This window comes from Bos grunniens, chromosome 4, assembly GCF_055505025.1.
Source record: "Bos grunniens cultivar Pamir isolate PY7600 chromosome 4, Bosgru_T2T1.0, whole genome shotgun sequence".
NCBI lineage: Eukaryota > Metazoa > Chordata > Mammalia > Artiodactyla > Bovidae > Bos > Bos grunniens.
Genome location: NC_141168.1, coordinates 76,320,399 through 76,341,215, shown reverse-complemented (window position 1 = coordinate 76,341,215; position 20,817 = coordinate 76,320,399). Strand labels below are relative to the sequence as shown.

Below are 20,817 nucleotides of genomic sequence, written 5' to 3'. Positions count from 1 at the left end.
ATGGTCCACTCCAATGCTTTATGTCTTAACTGGAAGTAGAAATGGCAGAGTTACATTTTATATTCTGTTTATGTACCCTTCTATTTTAAATTTTCTGATAAAGACAAACTTAATTCTGTTTAGTATTTGTCATGTTTTAGAACCAATATTGTGACTGTTATCAGCTTATAACTGCTTTTGAGATCACCAATAGATATTTCTCTACGTGACAAGCTATCTTACTGCTCCCATTCAACTTATCTTTCTTTCCACTTTTAAGGAGAATATTTTGTTGAGTCAGCATTAGCAACACATTTAATAGACTAACTTCACTTACTACTGGAATCACCATAGTAGATTACTAAAAGCAATGATAATTTTTGTCCTATTATTGTTTAAAGAAATCTTACTATGGTTATTTGCTTAATAAACAAGGATTGTTTTATTAATAAAAGCAACATTTACTGGTCTTAAGAGCCTTCTATTCACCACATCTAGGTTTCTACCAATTCTTGGAATAAATATTTTAACTGCTTATCACTGTAGATCTCATTGTGAGTGAAGTGGAGTACCAGAAATTCTGTGTTTATCCAAAGTTCCAACTTAACTTTCTAATGTGCAAGGCTTTGGGCTAAGATGGAATGGCTTGCAGTAAGCCAGTACTTTGAGTAAAAATAACTTGAAAAGTTGGATTAAAAAATACACTTGAAGGTATAAGAGTTGCAAAGATCTAGAGTTTTCAAAGGTTCTAACATTATCTAGGATAAAAGAATTTATATTGGACTCTAATAAGGATGAATGATGTAATCTTAAGGGTAGCCACTGAAAGACTGAAAAGAGAGTGCAAAACTAATGCATATAAAAAATGGGGAAAATAGAAAAATTCATCTTTTTGATTAATTTGAAAGAAGAAAAGACAGAAAAAATGGTATAAAAGATAGATAAGACAGAGAAAAAGCAATAGTAATACAGCGGCCATAAGCCCAAATATATCTGAGCATGCTAGGTCGTATCTGACTTTTTGCAACCCCAGGGACTGCATATTCAAAAGCAGAGACGTTACTTTGCTAACAAAGGTTCGTCTAGTCAAGGCTATGGTTTTTCCTGTGGTCATGGATGGATGTGAGAGTTGGACTGTGAAGAAGGCTGAGCGCCAAAGAATTGATGTTTTTGAACTGTGGTGTTGGAGAAGACTCTTGAGAGTCCCTTGGACTGCAAGGAGATCCAACCAGTCCATTCTGAAGGAGATCAGCCCTGGGATTTCCTTGGAAGTAATGATGCTAAAGCTGAAAGTCCAGTACTTTGGCCACCTCATGCGAAGGGTTGACTCATTGGAAAAGACTCTGATGCTGGGAGGGATTGGGGGCAGGAGGAGAAGGGGACGACAGAGGATGAGATGGCTGGATGGCATCACTGACTCGATGCACATGAGTTTGGGTGAACTCCGGGAGTTGGTGATGGACAGGGAGGCCTGGCGTGCTGCGATTCATGGGGTCACAAAGAGTCAGACACGACTGAGCGACTGAACTGAACTGAACCATAGTTGGAAACTCCTGTTTAAGTTTCTGAGGTCATGAACCTCTATAAGGTCATGGACCATGACAATCCTGAAGAGAACAGGTATGATTTTTGTATCCCCAGCTGCTTCATCTCAGAGACTGATCTCTTTTTCACCAAAGGAGGCACTGGCCGAGGCCTAGGCATAGGGACGCAGTCCTTTTTATGATTCACTGCCTTTCAGCAGTGCTTGGTCCGTGTGAAAGAGGAGGGAATCAGAGACAATGGGACCAAAATCCCTCTATATGGGAGCATAGAGGTAGTAAGAAGGTAATAGCTATAATGAACATTCTCTAGCTGTAGTATACCTCTGATACACACAAAATTATTCAGGAAGCTGACACTGGGTTCTGATGGGCGTTGGCTAACTGGAGGTGCAGGCTGGCTGTCTATCTGTATTCACATGATCTGGTCTTGTTTCTGACTTTTGTAGTCTCAGTAACAGCATTCTGGATCTGACTCTTTGAACTCTTTCAAACATAGTGGTTCACTCAGTTCTACCCTGAAGTGAACCCATTAGCTCTTCCAGAACTGGATGTCCTAACTGCCTCCCATGGCCAGGCTGATGCGTGATCCCAATAAGACATTTCTCCAATCTTGGGATAACAAAAAGATTGAAACATACTGTACGACTGGGCCTCTATAACAGATTTTATGCATTTTAAAGCTATCTTTTATCTGTTCTTTTCCTTTCCCTCTTTCCCTATTGACAGCAAAAACAAGTTCTTGAAATATTTTTGCTTCAAAAAGATGGTACTGAGGGAATTTCCTGGCTGTCTATGGTTAGAACTTTGTGCTCTCACTGCTGAGGGCCTGGATTCAATCCCTGGTCAGGGAACTAAGATCCCACAAGCTGCACCAGTGCGTCCCAAAGGGAAAAAAGAACAAACCAAAAAACCAAAAAGATGGCACTGAGCTTGCAAACCAGACAGCAGTGTTCAGCACCCACCTCTAACAGAAGCCTCTGATGCAGTGCTTGAGTTTGATTGAGTGCATCCCAGGACACTTTCAAGAGTAGCTCCATTTTTTTTAAATTTCGAAAATCTCGTTCTTTCTCTCTCTGCTTACGAGAAAGTTCATCGTGGTAGTTATGCTTGTCAATAAGACAGTTTCGTAAATTGAGATCCAAGATCCCTCTGTTCCAGGTAAAAAGAGAATATGAAAGTGATTTGTCATCAACTGCCCTTTTTCAAGGAAGCATGGTCAGCAGATATGTACAGAACTATTTTCATGTTAGAATCAAATTTTAAGTAATGCCAAAAGCAATGTGGTTTGCAAGTTCTTGTCAGTGTCACAGTCATAACAACCCAAATGGAAGAGCAAATTGGCAGAGACAGAAGTTCCTAGTTTCTCTGAAATTTTACTTAAAAATGGGAATTAACGCTCTGCTAGAGACTCACATCATGATATTGCTCCTTTTAGGAAAAATATCATGATTACTTCAGAAATGCTGTAATCTACAGGGAAAAAAAAAATCCTTCAATTATAGCACACTCCAGTGATACAATTTTCCAGAGGTACATTAGATAAACTTAAAAAAAAAATACAATAAATTGTGTCCTTAAGATTTGGTCACAAGAAATTGAGGACAATGAAGAATAAAGGATAGAAAAATACTTTGAAATGATTTAATAATATATTTTTATTAATGGTAAAATGATCTAAAATTCTATAAAAATGTTTACTAAGTGAATATAAATCTGTTTGAGATTATTTTGAATCTTAAAATAGAAATCAAAGAAATATTTAGATGACAAAACACATTAACATAACAAACCTTTCAGTTAGTGAACTTGCTTCATTCTCTCTAGTTAATTCTAATAGCTTGACCAATTGGTTGTATTCTCGCTCTTTAATTTCGAGTAAGGCCCGTTTGCCTTCAACTTCCTTTATTACATCCTCCTTCTCTTCCTTTACAGCGTTAATTTTGGTTTCGACTTTCTTTAGGGAATCATTTAGCTCTTTGAGTTCATATTCCAAGACAAGTTTTTTCTTTTCCATTTCTCTGTGGGGATACATACGCACATATATATGTATGTACACAACACATTCACGCATACACATTTGCCTTATTTTGAGCCCTGGATGTCTTCACCTGTTTGTACTTTCTAACCAGGCAACAGAAGGTCTAGTCATAAATTCAGAAGTGAGATGAAGACCACAGATGAGTGGGACTGAGGGGGTATCTCCACTGAGTGTCACTGAGGGTAAGCATTTGTCCAGCTTCCCTACTTTCTCCCCAGGTTCCCAGCGCTACCATCTCTTGGGATTCAACCCTCATCCTCTGAACTGACCTAAACTTCTCAGCATTGGTACTGGTGGGGCTTGGGTTTTAGAACCACTACTACTGTCTGTCTCTTCTTTCCCCTCTTCTCCAGACTTTTGTATCTCCACTTATATATCTTTTTTGGTTCCTCTAAACTTTGAGAATTTTCTCTGTGATTTCTGCCTCCAATCTACTTTAAATGTGTAGGGGCTTATGCACACAGATAGCTGACAAGTGAAGAATTACTGTTTTTTGGGTTTCAGGCATCTGGCTGGCTGACATATCTAGGCCATGAAATTCTACACAGTTCAAACAACTGATTCCATATGCAGTTCTATTAAAGTCAGTTACTCTCCATAGAGACAAGATTTATATATTAGAAAGAGAATATTGTCCTAAAATTAAGACATAAATAAGTGTTAGGAATGACAGTAATGGGCTGCACTACATTCTTTTAAAGAACTTAATGTGTACAACCTAGAGAGAGCCAAATGCAGATATTTCTAAAATTACCGCAGTAATTTGATATACTCAGTGGCTAATATTCTTGTTTTAGCATGCACACATAACTTGGGGAAGTGTGGGCCGGAGGGATAGAAAATAAAAAACATTAAACCATACACTTTTTTGCGTGTTGTTTTTTCTATCTCTTTTCCAATTTGTACAGGGATGGATTGATGGTGGACCACTTCATCCTAGTAAAGAAATGGAGCCGTGTTAAATTATGTACTCTTAGATGAGAAGCAGTTAAGCAAATTAAATAGAGAGAGAAAGGAGCTACAAGGTGTAGAATTTTTATTATCTGTCCTGTACCCTACAGTGTGCTTTAATTATTCCATTTAATTCTCATAATGACCTTTCAGATGGTCGTGGTTACCATTTGAAAGAGGAGCTAACTGACAGTATCGAATGGTGTGGGTGCTCTGCCCAGGTTCTCTTTATGGAGACACACCCATCCCTCAGAGGTTTTGAAGGCTGGAGAAGGCAATGGCAAGCCACTCCAGTACTCTTGCCTAGAAAATCCCATGGATGGAGGAGCCTGGTGGGCTACAGTCCATGGGGTCACCACCAGTCGGTCGCAACTGGGTGACTTCACTTTCACTTTTCACTTTCACGCAATGGAGAAGGAAATGGCAACCCACTCCAGTGTTCTTGCCTGGAGAATCCCAGGGACGGCAGAGCCTGGTGGGCTGCTGTCTATGGGGTCGCACAGAGTCGGACACGACTGAAGCGACTTAGCAGCAGCAGCAGCAACAGCTTATGCTTGTTCTCTCCACAGAGTGCCATGGCTGTGCAGAGTTGCCTTGGCGGCGGGTGGGTGGGTAGGGGGATGGAAGGAAGAGGGGCACAGGCTGTGACTGATGTGGAGGTACAGCAGCCCACCCCCGACTCAGGGTGGAACAACTTCTGTGGTGCGATTCATGATCTGAGTTTCCCATGGGATCAGATTGAAACTAGGGGTCTCCTGAAATCATATTTTGGCCTGACTTCTTCCGCAGCTCTGTCCTGTTTCCCTCACTCACCTATGGGATTCTCCTTAGAGCTTTACCTCCCTGAATATGCATCTTAATCTCTAAGGCTGAGGCTAAGAGAAGGTAAATGATTTTCCCAAAGTCACATAACTTCTAAGCAGCCAGGCCAAGATCAGAAGTTAACTTTGTCTAACACCGCTTTGCACTATGCTCTGTGGATTCACAGAAGATTCACTTTTAGCCTCAAGAATGGTATGTACATACATGGCAGGGGTTGTGAAAGAGCCCCTTCCCATCTGAGGATCATGCTGGACTTTGGGTCCTGGGGTAGCACAGGGGCTTGAAGACATCCCTGCAGTGTGGTATATTTCTGGGGTCTTGCTCAGTCTTGAGCAGATCTAAATTTTGTGAGGCTAAAACTTGTATAGTTTGGGACTGTACAGTTCTTTTTAAGAGAAAGAATCACAAGTTACAAATGCTAAATTAGGTTCAGGGCCTTGGAGGCGCTTAATGCATGTGAGGGGCTGAAGCTTTAGCTTCACTGGGTTCCTTGTAAATCCATCTCGGCTCAGTGTCCATGTTCTAGGTGGCAGCTGGATATGTCTCGGCTGACTGCTTCATCTCTTAAGGAGGTCAGAGTGAATCCTAATTCTAAGCCAAGGCATCTCAGATGTGTTGCTTTAAAAAATAACTCTGGTTACTTAAATTGTTTCAAGACCTGTTGCAAAATATTTCAAAATGAAATGAATTTTAATTATTTCTTAAAACACAAATATGTTTTAGGAAAGAGTCAGGCACGACTGAGAGACTGAACTGAACTGAAAACATAAATGTGGGTCTTGTATAATGTTCACAGTGAGAGGGAAGTGAAGTGGAATCAAACAGGCAGACAAGGATAAAGTAGTAACAATATGTAAAGAGGTTAGGACATTTGGTTGCTCTTGAAGGAAGTGATTGTGTTTGTGACACTGCTTTCTAATATTGGAAAATGCTTGACGAGGTCTAGAGAGACCTTTTCTCCCAGTCAGAGCTCCAACTTAGAGTGATGCTACTGAATATTCAAAAATCTTTTGTGAATCCCCAGAGCCCAGGTTTAGTCTGACAGGATCAATCACAACTGCATAACATTTCAGTTTGTGTGTCTGGGTTTTTGTCAAACCTATGTAGTCAATGCAAAAAGTGTAATGACACCCATGCGTTTTTATGTCCTTGCAGATCAGTGTTTACATATGTGCGAGTGAAGCAGCACACCTTTAAGGTGACCTGATACTCAAGCAGTTCTTCTAGCTCCTTCTGCTCCTTTAGTAATTGCTTTTGCTTAGATGTCAAATCTTCCCGTAAATTTTTAATTTCTAATTTCTTCTGCATTACTTCCTTACGTAATTCTTCAGTGCTTTCTCTCAATAGTCTCATCTTCTTCTCCATTTCCTTTAAAAGGCATGAAAATCATCAGGTTATACAGAGTCTGAGCAAGGATCTGTTTGGCTAAAAATCAAATTAAAAATTTTACTTACCATTTTAATTATATTTGCTCTGAGCTTCATAAATGATTTCTTACAGAGTTAAATGCAACTTTTGATTTCTGACCTCTTCAATAAATGCATAGCAATTATATGTGTTAAACGTTTTACATTAGATTTGAACTCTTTTTTTTTTAATTAATGCTCTTTTCGGTCTTCCTACATTTTAAATGTTTCCTTTTTTTGAGTTAATGTTTATTTGATACCAAAAAGCATTAGTAAAAATTTCCAGCCTTTTTTTTTAGTAGCTTTGTGATTTGACAAATCAGATACAAATAATGTTTGAATATCTAGGTTATGGTTAGTCTGAGTCACACATGAGAATTAAAGATTAGGGAGTTCATATTTGGAATGTCTCTAGTCCTTGACATTCCTTAATCCTCCACTCTCATTAATACTACTTCTCTAACTCATGCACAGTCTCCTCAAATGCCCTCTGCCTCAGACTCCTAACAGGGCTTTGACTGTTTCCCGTGACTGATTATCTGAGAAGTGTTTAACTTATGAGAGAGAAGCCTTCTTGCACTCAGGAGGGCCACACGTTACTAATGACTAAGGGGAAGGATCCACTTAGCCTTCTCTGGCCTTTCTGCATATGGCTCTCTTCCACTGCTGTTCTGGAGGGTAAAATTGGTGAGTGATCCTATGATCTGAAACTAAAATTCAAAATACTTTTTCCCATAGAATCTCTGTGGTGGTTAGGAATACTTATATGATAGTATATAATATATACATATATGCGTATGTATACATTCTTACATTCATATATAATATGATGTATATTTATACTCATGTGTAATAGTATCTTACTCTATGTTTAACAAGTTTTTGTGCCTTGGAATTAAACCACCAACAACATATTTTAATAAAACCATTCAGAAGGTGTAGTGCAGTCCCATTTACTGTGATGTGTGCTGATTCTTCCATTTACTTTCTATGATAGATTGCAAAAGAAAGGGACATAATTCCTCCTAATCTTGTTTGCACACCTCTTTGCAGTATGGCTGTGTCATGTTTAGATGTAGGAGGACCTCTGCCCCTTGATTCCAGATGTGGCACTATGACTTGCTTGGACCAATGTGATGTTACCAACAGTGATTTAAGCAAAGGCTCAAAACCTGCTTGTGTTGAGGTTTGCCCTTTCTTGAGACTATTTGTCTCTTTCTTGAGACCGGAAACCCTTCCATCATCATGAGACTAACCAGTGACATGTGACCTTAGACCAACTACACCGAAATGACTGACATACAAATGAAGCCATCCTACCCCAACTGAGCCAGCTCAGGCTAGAAGAATTCACAACTGTTGAAAATGAGAAATGGCTGTTGTTTTAAACTAGTACGTTTTAGGGAAGTTTGTTAGGCATGAATTACTAAGTGATACATCTGTATAAAAATTTCTTATAGTCAGCTTGAGACATTCAGGAAGCTAAAAGTAATAACTATAGCAAAAATAATGTTTTTAAGTGCCAACCATAGAATCCTTTTTTCTTCTGAAAACAAAGCAGATATTGTCCAACCAAACACAACCTAAATTAGATGCCAAGTAGCTAAATCCTGTAATAGGCACACTTATGCTTACTGCAGAAGTTATACAGGTATTGCTTTCATCATCATCCATAGTTAAGACTTCTGGGTCTTTCAAATGTTTCAGGATATGGTTTCTGTGATAAACATTAATATTTATCAAAAAGGTTGTTTCAATCCAGCTGTATTTAACAAAGTCTAGATCATCTAAGACTTACTCCTGGCTTAGGTATCTTCTCAAATTCCTTTAGTATGAGGTTTTTTTCTTCCACTAAGCTGCAAAAAAAAAAAAAAAAAAAAAATCAACTTTGACAAAGTACAAAAAAGTAAAGTATTTGCACCGTAATAATTTTCTACTTTCTCTTCTCAGGATGCGCTCTCAGTCCATCCTTGGTGATGGCTTTACTGACTCCCACAGGTTCATGTAGGGGCTTCCTCTCCAGTCCTCCCTAACACTGTACACACACCCATCAAAGGAGTTCTCTCACCACATTGTAACTGCTTGGGATCACGACCTCCCCTCCAGACTCAGGTTCCTTCCAGGCAGGCTCTGGGCTTTTTATTTATATTATTTACAAGAAACTAGTACCTGTCTGGAGAAGGCAATGGCACCCCACTCCAATACTCTTGCCTGGAAAATCCCATGGACAGAGGAGCCTGGTGGGCTACAGTCCATGGGGTCGCTAAGAGTCGGACACAACTGAGCGACTTCACTTTCACTTTTCACTTTCATGCACTGGAGAAGGAAATGGCAACCCACTCTGGTGTTCTTGCCTGGGGAATCCCGGGGACGGGGGAGCTGGGTGGGCTGCCCTCAATGGGGTCGCACAGAGTCGGACACGACTGAAGTGACTTAGCAGCAGCAGCAGCAGTACCTGTCTGGATTACTGATACAGCCTTTACTGGTTCCATCTAATTAGAAGATCCCACTAGCCAGAAGGTCTAAAGAGACATGCATACCAGGTTTGTTTTTATGAAACTATATTTGCAATAAGTAAATTGAAGGTTTTTGCAATAACTGTGCGCCACACAGAATTTTATAGGTTAGTTGTGTGGACTGTAGGCTGAAGCTGAATTTCTTCAGAGTTTTGAATACTTATACCTTTCCTTTTAGAAAGAAAGAAAGGAAGTGTGCGACCTCATGGACTGTCACCTGCCAGGCTCCTCTGTCCATTGAATTCTCCAGGCAAGAATACTGGAGTGGATAGCCATTCCCTTCTCCAGGGGATCTTCCCAACCCAGTGATCAAACCTACGTCTCCCGCATTGCAGGCCAATTCTTTACCATCCGAGCCACCAGGGAAGCCCTTTCCTTATAGAGCTTGTGTATTCAATTCAGTTCAGTCACTCAGTCGCGTCTGACTCTTTGCGACCACATGGACTGCAGCATGCCAGGCCTCTCTGTCCATCCCCAACTCCCAGACTTTACTCAAACTCATGTCAATTGAGTTGGTGATGACATCCAACCATCTCATGCTCTCAACGTGTGTATATACTGCTATTTTACTTCCAAGCTGTTGATCCTGCACCTCAGCTGTGTTGCCACCAGGGGGTGATAGTGTGCTGCCATCGCTGGGTTGCAAAGCCCACCTGAGTGTCCCTGAATTTCAAAATGGTGACATGAGACTCTCCCACAAGATAAGACTTAGTCTCTTCTTTAAATGCAAAATGTTTTTTTATCTTGAGAAAATGTAAAATGGCTAATTCTTTTAAACATTTTAAATTAATTAAATTTCAATCATACATTTTCCCCTTTTTCATTAAGAAACATTGAAACTGAGAAGTGAGGCACCTCTTCCAAAGTCACCAGTCAAGGCTAAACTGACTTTCAAACTCAGCTCTATCCACCTCCAAGGCACTGTTCAGTATCAAGCTATACCTGGAATACACTATTATTGAAATATTCCACTGTTTTTTAGAATTTAGATTGCTTTAGATTTTTGCTTTTATAAATAATAATAGGCATCTTCATGCATTGTCTTTTTTCTTGTTTTGGATTCTCATTTTTGTGGGGCATTACTGGGATAAGAAAAAGTTATTGTGTGTGTGCCTTTTGATATACATAGACCTCTAACCTTTCAAACTGACGTTAAAATCTAAAACTGACACTTTCAGCTTTCCTGACTTAGGGGTGTATCAGCATCAAAGCTCCTCAGGATTCGTTTCTTTTCTGCAGCAAGAGTCGTAACTGAACCATGTCATCAAAGGATTTTGGTTTTAAGGACTTGTAGGCGAAGAAGCAATGATGGAAGCTGTGTGTGCTGCCAAGTGTGTGAGGCATCATCCACCATCAGGAGTAGAACCAGCTTGACTGGGTGGAAGTCTTAAGAAGGTCAGTTTCTTATCCAATATAATCAACAGCCCATCTACGAGTCAGGCTGTCCAAAGCTGGGCTGCGCTGCTATGGAGGCTGTGAGCCCCCATCACTGGAAGTGTTTGAGCACACAATGAGTGGTTACTGAGAGAAGGTTTGGGTGATTCTGAGAGTATTCAGGGCTGAGAAGCTCTTTGGAGACCAACAGTTCTCAAACTCTGACAAGAATAAGAATCACATAGGAAGTATGTGAGCAACTCATGTTATCTTGGGTGGGAAGGCCTGGACAGAAAGTGGAATTGTTAGTTTTAGAGTTGGATCTGCCTTTTAAACATGGATCTAAGGTGCTTCTCTTTCAGTTATGAGGACTATATGCAGCAAAACCTGTTCTAAGCTCTTTCTGTTCTTGGTTGCCACAAGAACTTTTTTTTTTTTTTTTTTAATGTTTAGAAGGTAAAATCTGTTCCAGCTGTGAGTTTTTTCCTTACTACTAATCCTGATGATCTGCACGTCCCTCTGTCAGTCTAACTTTCTGGAATTCCAGAGGCATCACTAAAGTAATCTCTCTGTTCCTTTCTTATCAGATGTTTGGTTTTTGGTTCCAACTTTGGACTAAGAATGGAAAATGACTGCTATACCCCTGGGTGAGCGCCCACAGGGAACGAGCCACGGCAGAGGAAGTAGTCCCAAAGGCCGTGATCACACCGCACAGTCCTGCACACGTGCAGCACGCGTGTCCCCCACTCCACGTCCACATGCACAGCATAGCACTGGCCGTGGCTCTGTTTCCCCAGCCGACTAAGACTTGTCAGGGTATTTCAGATTTAGCATGAGAGACTCAGCTGATTTGCTGTCCAGATCTTTAGGATTTCTAGGAAGAAGAGAAGCCCCCAAAAGGTAACAAAGTAAAATCTAGAAAAACCTTGAAAAAAATACTGAATAATCTTTTCAGGGAAGGTTTCTGGAAAAATAATGACTTCTACTTTGTTTCAAGTATGAGTTCTCAACAGTATTTATTTAATCACTTCACTATTTATTTGTATGTGTTTATTTATTGAAGTAAGTTCCATATTCATTCCTGAACTGCATAGTTACCAAGGGATCATCAGTATTAATCCAAAGCCAAAAACTATTGCAACAGATTTAATTATTAACCAACCATGTTATTATACTTCCCTTAGCACTTATTAAGGAGTTGATATTATTTGAAAACATAAGAAAATCAACTAAATTATAAAGCAAAAATCTTTTCTCTAGAATATTTAAACAATATATTGTTCTTAGTTGCTAATGATTCAGAAGTTCCTGAAGATGTTGGGGTAGAGGACTGCTAGTTATTTGGAGTTCTGTTATTCAGGCCCAGAGTAAAATGAGGTTTTGTTGTGCTGATCTGAAAAATATCATCTGTATATTTGGATGAATAGTTTTTGTTTTTTTTTTTTTTCCTCTCTCACTGGCTTGGTTTCTTTATTTTTATGTGGGGATGGAAATATCTACTTTCGTCCCAGGGAGGAAGTGTTGAATGAATTTGTTTCCGTACCATGTAATACTAAGTATGTTAAGCCAGTGAAATACACAGCCTGTAAGTCTTTCCTAGTATTTATTTTGATATCGCCATTATTTTTATGGAAATAAGTTTGTTAATTCTTGAGCTGCTAATAGTTGAGGATGCAGGGAAGTCTCTTTAAGCTAAAGTATTACATGTTAACAAATCCAAAAATAATACACACAAAACATTTCCGCACATGTTCACTTTAAATGTTCTTGTTTACTGTAGATCACTATGTACAGTCCTCACCCCCACCCCCATCCCAAGCGACTCAATGAACAATTTGCCTGTCTATACCTAAAAGGCAAGAGTTCTGGTCATTTTTTTCCTTTCCTCTTGGCAGGAATACTTGGAAATTTTAAACAATTTAAATATCAACTGACTTATGTTCCTCTTACCCTTTCATGGAAATGTCAAGCATTCATATTTTCAATACTAATGAACAACTACCAATTGTTTTAATTTCATTATTTTCTCAACTGAAAGAGTGCTTACAGAGCACAGAAATAGCTAAGCTTTCTTTTTATAGATGTCACTGGTGAGCCTGAAACAAGTTTAGATTGAAAGACAAAGAAGAACTCAGATTACCCTCCCCCCTGAATATAATTCTCCTGATTAAGCTAATCTTCATCCCCCAGTTGAAATAATAGGCCCCAAAGAGAGGATTCAAAACCAGGGCAAGCAAAGTCCTCCAAAGGTCACTCAAATCATTCCTTTATTTCTTAGCAGGACTGAGTTCCATCACTCTGCAGGGAATCTACCTACTCTTAAAAATAGCCAGAGAAAGTTCTGCCACTTTAAACGGTAACACATTCTAGGCGAGATGGTTTGGCTTTCTCTCCAGGCACAGCACATATCACAAAACCTGGACTACAGTTGTTGTGAAATTCTATCTAACTAGCGTGATTTGCTGAACAAACTCTTTCACTGACTGGCTACTCACAGGAGGAATGTTAGAGGAGATTTTACGAATAGCATTTATCCCTTCCAGCAATACATTTCTGCTTTAGTTCACTGAATGACATCCCTCAGATTTGGATAAGTGAATGTGTCTTCCAAAAGGATATCACTTTTTCCCTTGACCTTAAGGAATAGTCTAGTAATAGGAGAAGAGGGTTGACTATGTGGTCCCCGTCCCTGTATTAGAAGAATCAAGGGAACCAGGTATGACCCTCAGCTCACATAGGCTTGTTCGAAAAGTCCTCATGGGGCACTCGCCATGCAGACACGGAATCCGGTACCACAAATGGAAAGGGGCCACCACCCGGGCTGAAGAGGCCAAGAGTGTATGCCAAGTCCTTGCCCTATGGAGTGTGTTCTTTGGTCGCAGCTCCCGATGCTTATAGTTTTCCTGACACACGGAAACCACTGCAGGGATCTCCTCTTCCTAAGAGCATCTTCCTGAAACCCGAGCTTATTTTTCAGGGACTTGTTCAGGGACCACCTGTTCTAGGGACTCAAGGAAAGAACTAGGCTTGTAGTTCTCTTATCATTGCTACCTCATAATCCCTGTACCTAAAATTCCTTCTTCAGTTAGTCCACGTTTTTTCTCCTAGTTTATGTGGAAGCAGCTTTGCTTGCATCTGTCTTCAGCAAACTTGAGAGAATCGCGTACTTACCTATTCAGTCTGTACTGATTGTGGAACTCTCTTTCCTTCACTGCATTGTATTCATTTTGATACTTGAGAAGTTGTTCTCTCATTTTGGAAACTTCGGTGGTGAACGCCTGTGGAAAGTTATCAGCTTGCTGCAGGTGAAACTGCTGCTCTTGTATTTGCTCAGTGAAACGTTTGGCATCCTGTAGCAGCTGGACCTCTGATTCTTGTGTGCTGGATCCCAGAAAAACAGATTTGCATAATGAGCAGTGTATACCTTCAATGCCCTTGGTAGCTCCTGTGGGGGGTCTGGTGAGGTGTGGAGGGAGTATGTCCATGCTGGGTTCAGGTCAATTCAGTGGCATTTCTGTGCCAAGTATTGCACTAGATCTTAAAGGCAAATGGAACTCACACCTAGCCGAGGGGAGCAGACATGAGTAGGAAGCTGGAGTACCAGCTGACAAGTGCTGCCACCCGTGTCTAGATCAAGATGGTGGGAGATGACAGAGAAAGGATTAGTTGGATGGGAATGTGATATTTGCACTTGACCTTCCAGCAGATATTTGATCATGACCTTCCAGCGGGTGAGAATAATAATACCAAGAAGAGTGGGTTCTCCCTCCAAATGCCCTAGCAACCCTGGCTTTCTTGAATTCGTGGATTCTCATGACCTGATTAAAGGAAAATCTTTTCTTCCTTAGTAATAAGAAAAAACAGTTAAATTTTCTAATAACACTTTACCAGGAAACTAGGAAGAAAAATTCTTCTATAAAATTATGTACTTAATTTACATATTTTTGATCATAACTTCAATGCCTGGCTACAGATGTGAATGTCACAGAAAAGAGCAGTTCCTACAATTCCAAGTATATTCTGTGGCTTTGGCCTTATCTTGGGAAAGGGTTAAGCATGGGGCTTGAGGCAGAATTGAATGAGCATAGAAACTGGACTTATTGGACTCTCCAGTGTCTTCAAGGAATCACTGACCTATGGTGCAAGCTAGTGTCAGATCCAGCTTTATCAGCAGATCTGACTCTTCTTTCTCAGAAATCCTCCCTCCTTGCATTTGCTGTCTCTCCAGTTCAGAAGCAAGACCCTGCCAGTTCCTGTTTTAAAGGCAGCACTGTGTGCATGCTCCCCACCAACTTTTCTCACTAGGAGAACTCTTCAGGGTTCTGTTCATTTGCAGAGATGCCCAACAACTTAATCAAGCCTGTCTCCACTGAAGTTACCAGCCCCACCCATTTTCTGTCTTTACTACATCATTTACTCAACAGCAAAACATTTATTGGGCTATCAGATGTTTCAGGCCCAGTGTTAGGTGCTAAATAGCAACAAGAGCTATAAAGATACACATGTAATTTCCATTCATGAATGCTAGAGTTATTTCTTACAATTCATTTCCTTGTATATACTGTATATATATGAAGTTACCTGATATCCTTAACATGAGTCTTCAACTACGGAATTGTAAGGTATCGTCTCGGGCCATTGAGCCCATTTGCCCTCAGAAAGTAGGCAAACACAGTGGTTGCGGCTCCAGCCAGAACACAAATGGTAATTTACACATGTGAACTTGAAATAGAGCATCAGCAGAAGAGAATTTAACAGCTCCTGTAACATGATTTCTATGGACACCTCATTCAATTTCGGTTCAGCATTTCCAGCCTTTATCTGCCCTGCTGCAGCCCCAGCACCAAGAATGAGGAGTCTGCATCTTCATGTCTTTCCTACCCACCAGGCAGTGGTGGGGAGAGAGTGGTGAGTGTTCGTTGTAATCACAAAAGAGGGAACTCTTTTGTGTTGGGGTCAGAAGGGGGTAAAATGTAGCAGAAGGGAAGTAATGGTTTTGTGACACAGCCTGGAAGAAGGAAGAAAGAGTGCCATGGCCTTGGTCCTGCGTGACTCTCACTGGAGTCCAGGGAGCTGAGCTGTGAGCCAGGCAAGGAGGCAGCCACATCAGCACCACACAGGGCTCTGTGGGGCTCTAGGTTAGAGCTATCCAGAGGGTGACAAGTGTTTCAATCTGCAAGGAGGCTCAGATAACTGTGTGGGATTTCTCGCAGTAAAGTGGTGTGAAATATATTGAAAAGATCACCCCAGACTTTCCATCTAAATCCTCTAAGTTCCTGAGTCCTGAGAGCTGCGTGTACACGCTGGCATTTGGGATCAGTTGTGGGAAATGGAGTCCCTGTTACAGGGGTGAGGGTGAGAATTTGGTTTGGGGCTGGGGAAGAGAAGGAGACAAGCTGGAGGGTGGTTAGGAGCCAGGATGCAGCTGAGTGTGTATGAAGTGGAGCCCAGGGGAGGGTCTATAGGGATGCAGCTCTGCTCTCCTTCACTCCTTCCCCAGGCTCTCATCCTCAAAGTAGCCAAATACCTGGGCAAGCAAAGCAGTAGGAGTAATGGGTGGATATGAGCGAGGCAGAGGGGGAGGACGGAGTGTCTATCACTGTCTCTCCTTGGGTTTTAATGAAGACGTCATGCAAAGCTATGAGGCAGGAGGTGGGGAAAAGGAAGAGGGGACTTGGGAGTAGCAGCACTACAGATTTCCACTTCTTTCTTCGCTCTCCTTCCCCCTTGATTCCCGATGGCTGACCGCACATGCTTAGAAAACCTTGTTGAATTATTCCATTGTCGCCTAGTCTTCTGACCTCTGCTGATTAGAACTGGGCTAAGGTGAGTGGCTGGAGATAGGAGGAACAGGTGAGAAGTAAAGACAGAAATCTTAGCAGACATAGACTGGAGTTGTTATAGAACCTACACCTCCTGAATGGTGAAGGTGGGGAGGAGAGGATCTTTCAGGAGTGTCCTGTAGCAGAGAATGTCAGTGCCTCACCAGAGTCACCTAGGCCCACTCTAGCGGCCACCAGTAGCATTGGTGGACAGTTGTCATATATAACAACAGCATCTGTGTGTCTCTGCCCGAGAGCTTTCTCTGGCCATTGGAACTTATGGCTTCTCAGAGGGTAAGGTAGAGGTGTCAGGGGCTCACCCACCTAGAAGCAACCCTAGATCAAGGGGAGATGGAAATTAGTGAACAGATATACCAGTGTTCTCGTGCTTTCAGTGGGAGAGTTCTGAGGCGTGTTCTGTGGTCACTCGGTGAGACTGAGCCCCGTTTGTCTGCAGTGTTAACCTGAAGATTATCACATCCCCAGCTGAATAACTTTCTTCCCCGTGTCACTTCCCCACTCCCTCATGATAATGTTCTTAAACCGCTTGAACTCAAATCTTGGTCTCAGAGTCTGCTTTGGGGAAAATGAAAAATAAGATGGGTCCCATTTCAAGTAAGAAGTAGAAGCATGAGTAAGTATGTCTCCACGTTGGTAAATAGCATACCTCATCACGGTATCATGCAGCAAGGTGTACTTGGCTTTTAACTCTGCCATCCTGGTTCCAGGAAGTTTCCCCAGAGCATGTAACTAGCAAAGAGAACACAAGGAACACAAGACCACTATTAGCCATAATCCTCTTTATGCTTTAAGCAAAGATAAAATGGATATATCATAAAATCTTTCAACTAAACATTAGGAAACACGCAACAACGAGGCACATTAGAAAGGTGGCAGGTGTTCAGAGAAGATGGTTCTAGTTCTATTGGGCTGAGTTCCCTCTCAAGATGAATACTGTGATTTCTCCATCTGTAAACTGAGGGAAGGAATTGATTTAAATTCTTCCAGCTCTAAAAAAATCTCATGTATCTAGCTTTAGCAAACGAGGTACAGAGTATACATTACTAGGGTGGCTATTTGTAAGTTGAAAGAACTAGTAATTATTGAGCGTCTATTATGAGCAGCTGTTGTACATCAGCTGTTTCATTCTTGAAAATGTTTTGTGAATAGGGTGTTTTTTCCTTTCAAACTGAAGTTTAGAAAGCTTAAGTAATGTGTTTAAAGTTACAGAAGTAGTTAACACCAGTCGTTGTTGAGTCACTAAGTCATGTCCGACTCTTTTGTGACCCTGTGGACTGTAGCCCACCAGGCTCCTCTGTTCATGGAATTTCCCAGGCAGGAATACTGGAGTGGGTTGCCATTTCCTTCACCAAGGGATCTTCCTGACCCAGGGATTGAACTCGTGTCTCTCGAACTGACAGGCAGATTCTTTACTGCTGAGCCACTACAAATGTCCCCAAATGTATTTATATGCCGCCTTAAATATAATTCATATGTAACTTTTTAAGTGTTGTTTTTGATAGGTTGACCTAATATTTGATTTTATAAACATTTAATTAAACACATTTATTTTGGTTCTGCAGTTTTCTTTCTGTGTTTCTGAGCCAATATATAACTTATTTTGAATCACAAACATTTTCATTGGCTTCAAAAAAGGGTGCAGGCCATAGGCATTGTGCCTTTAAAGTCTAATTGGTTAAAAAAACTCACATATGGGCACTCTTAAAGGAGACAAGTAACTGGGAAAATGTTAGGAAAAGGTTAAGTGTGTGAGTGTGGGCTTATATGAGTATGTGTGTACTAGGAAGCCCACTTGGGAGCCAGCCTTGTAACTAGCAACAAACTAGCCTAGTGAGATAGTCACTGAAGTTAAGCCATTGCTGCTGCTGCTAAGTCGCTTCAGTCGTGTCCGACTCTGTGCAACCCCATAGATGGCAGCCCACCAGGCTCCCCTGTCCCTGGGATTCTCCAGGCAAGAACACTGGAGTGGGTTGCCATTTCCTTCTCCAATGCATGAAAGGGAAAAGGGAAAGTGAAGTCGCTCAGTCGTGTCCAACTCTGAGCGACCCCATGGACTGCCGCCTACCAGGCTCCTCCGAAGTTAAGCCATTAGGAAAGGTAATCATAGAATCATGTGTTTAAAAACACATACAGCATTTTGTTTTAAGGCTGTAAAGACCATTACCTCCCATCCATTGCCCTGCACCATGGAAACAAGTGAACTGACATAGGGCCTGCGCTACAGTAGCTCCTGGTTTGAGGCGATAGGCACAAAAGAAATTATTGAATGCTTAGAACTACACTCAGTAGTTTTATTGTTCATTAAAAAAGTGTATCTGATTATTGTAATTATTTTCTTTATGTTGTAAGTTAAAGCAAATAAGTAAAATTATAAATTAGAGACCCCTTCCATGGGGTGGAAATTCTAAACTGGTGGTGTGAAGTGGTTGACGAAGCCCCTCTCTCAAAGAAACATTGATCAAGCTGGTCAAAATTATCTAAGACACCCATTTATGGTCTCTGGAAATTGACCTAAGGGCATGAAAGAAATTTAGAGGTATTTATTTAATAAAATCTACTGAAACTCAGAAGAGTAAGAAGACTATGGCATTTACCCCATGAGCTGCATCCATCACTCTTAGCTCCCTCTTGTATAAGAAGCATTCTGGGCAGGGTTGACAGTCAATGAAAATCCCATTGCCCCACCTTTCTATTGCTGAAGATGTATTCCAGGGGGTGGGGCAGCCCCAGAAAGCTGCTGCGCTTTACCTCCCTTCATCCCAAGCTCTGTATGTAAAAGAGCTTTACTGGGTAGGTGACTGAAGCTGTCAAGTAGTGCCCATCCCCACTCCCCGATCTCCTGCTGTACAGGGAGAGTCTCGGTAGGCTTGGCAGCCTAAGAAGATCAGACCCCTTAGCAGATGCTGATCACCTCCTGCCTGAGGATGCTCACTCGATTTGAAACAGTGTAGACAATCCATGCCCCAAAGAATTGTCAAAAAGAATAGTTATCACAAGAATTAACAGTAAAAGGAGGCTAATAGCTTAGTGATACCAGTGGAGGCAGACCAGCAGAAGTTTTAACAAAGAAATTGGGGCCAGAAAGAGTCAAAGAGGGCCCTGCTAATATCACACTTGATACCGGTGGTCCAGAAGGCTGCGGAAAAGCTTAAGGCTGTGACCTGTGAGGAAGAACCAGAGAGGATACTTCCAAGGTCCCTGAGCTAAAGGCGGGGCAGATATGTAAACTCCCTGAACTTTGAAAGCAGTCCTCAAGCCACATACAGATTGAATGGAAAAGAATGAAACCTTGAAATGTTTACTGGCTCAGGAGACTTAAATACAATCTCTGACCAACCAGTGGTTGACCAAGCTATGGAGCGCCCCCCACCCAAGAAGCCAAGCTTAACGACAAAAACAAGAAAAGATTATCTACACGGAGACATCAGAGGCTGCACAATAACAAAGACTAAACGGCAACAAGAAGAAGCCTGGAGAGGATCAGAATCTGGACTTGCCCCAGTGTTATCCAAAATGTCCAGTTTTTCAACAAAAAATCCTGAGATATGCAAAGAAAAAAAGTCAGAAACTGCTTTGGGGTGTGTAAATGTTGGACTTAAAGACTTCAAAGCAGCTATTATAATATGTTCAAAAAATGAAACAAATCACATTTAAAGAATTAGAAGAGATTATGGTGACAGTTCATCAGATAGAGACCATCAGTAAGGTATAGATCTAGGTTAAGAACTAAGATTTTTTAAAAATGATGTTCTTTGGGTAATAAGAATGTATAGTTTTTATATTTTTATTTTTGTTTATCTATATTTCATAATTTTCTCCAAATGGATACATACTACTTTTAATAGCAAAAAGTTAAAATAGGCTTGAAAACAATTGCTATAGCAATAGGAATTCAGAACAGAATTTCAAACTGGAGAATACTGTGATCAGATCGTAGTGGCAGAAACAGCCAAATTCTAGCTCAGACTTATTGAAAACTCAGCTGAGTTTTCCCTAACTTGAGTCTCATCTGAAACAGCAGTAGTTTGAAGCCTGATGGCAGGTCAGCCATGGATGCCTGTTGGCAGGTTTTATGACCACAGAAAAAGCAAGAAGGTGGACAGGTTTCTTTTTCTATTTGCTATTTACATCACTCCACCAGCCAGATAACCTTTGGTATCCAGAATCTGGAAGAAAGCTGACAGGGCAACACTTGTGATATGTGTTTGTAGTTTCTGCATAACTTGGAAAAGGTTAAATCATAGATGTTCGGAAAAAGCACTGATAAGCTATCTTACTATGATCTACTATCTTACTATGGTCTATTCTACTAAACACAAATCTCTCTTAAAAAGAGTCGGGTTT

General features: G+C 41.0%; 1 protein-coding gene and 1 long non-coding RNA gene across 7 annotated transcripts in view; one reads left to right on the top strand and one right to left on the bottom strand.

Moving 5' to 3' along the window:
• CCDC146 (coiled-coil domain containing 146) overlaps positions 1 to 20,817 on the bottom strand; it is a 141,296-nt gene that overhangs the window by 29,554 nt on the left and 90,925 nt on the right. For both annotated transcript variants that reach the window (XR_015162723.1, XM_086397073.1), the window contains exons 3-9: positions 17,120 to 17,202; positions 13,802 to 14,011; positions 8,539 to 8,596; positions 6,526 to 6,702; positions 4,424 to 4,497; positions 3,314 to 3,541; positions 2,486 to 2,672 (exon numbers count right to left, since the gene is read on the bottom strand). Coding sequence is in view for 1 of the 2 variants with exons in the window: in XM_086397073.1 (XP_086253199.1) it covers positions 2,486 to 2,672; positions 3,314 to 3,541; positions 4,424 to 4,497; positions 6,526 to 6,702; positions 8,539 to 8,596; positions 13,802 to 14,011; positions 17,120 to 17,202 (1,017 nt within the window). In the remaining variant the exon portion in view is untranslated. The remainder of the gene's footprint in view (positions 1 to 2,485; positions 2,673 to 3,313; positions 3,542 to 4,423; positions 4,498 to 6,525; positions 6,703 to 8,538; positions 8,597 to 13,801; positions 14,012 to 17,119; positions 17,203 to 20,817) is intronic.
• LOC147374405 (uncharacterized) overlaps positions 1 to 20,817 on the top strand; it is a 106,528-nt gene that overhangs the window by 15,129 nt on the left and 70,582 nt on the right. The window contains exons 3-4 of one of the 5 annotated variants that reach the window (XR_015162730.1): positions 3,653 to 3,743; positions 10,496 to 10,633. The exons of 2 other annotated variants lie outside the window; for them this stretch is intronic. This is a non-coding gene — a long non-coding RNA (uncharacterized LOC147374405). Of the gene's footprint in view, positions 1 to 3,652; positions 3,744 to 10,495; positions 10,634 to 20,817 lie in introns of those variants that run through there. 2 more of the 5 variants (XR_015162732.1, XR_015162735.1) reach the window with 2 other exon arrangements.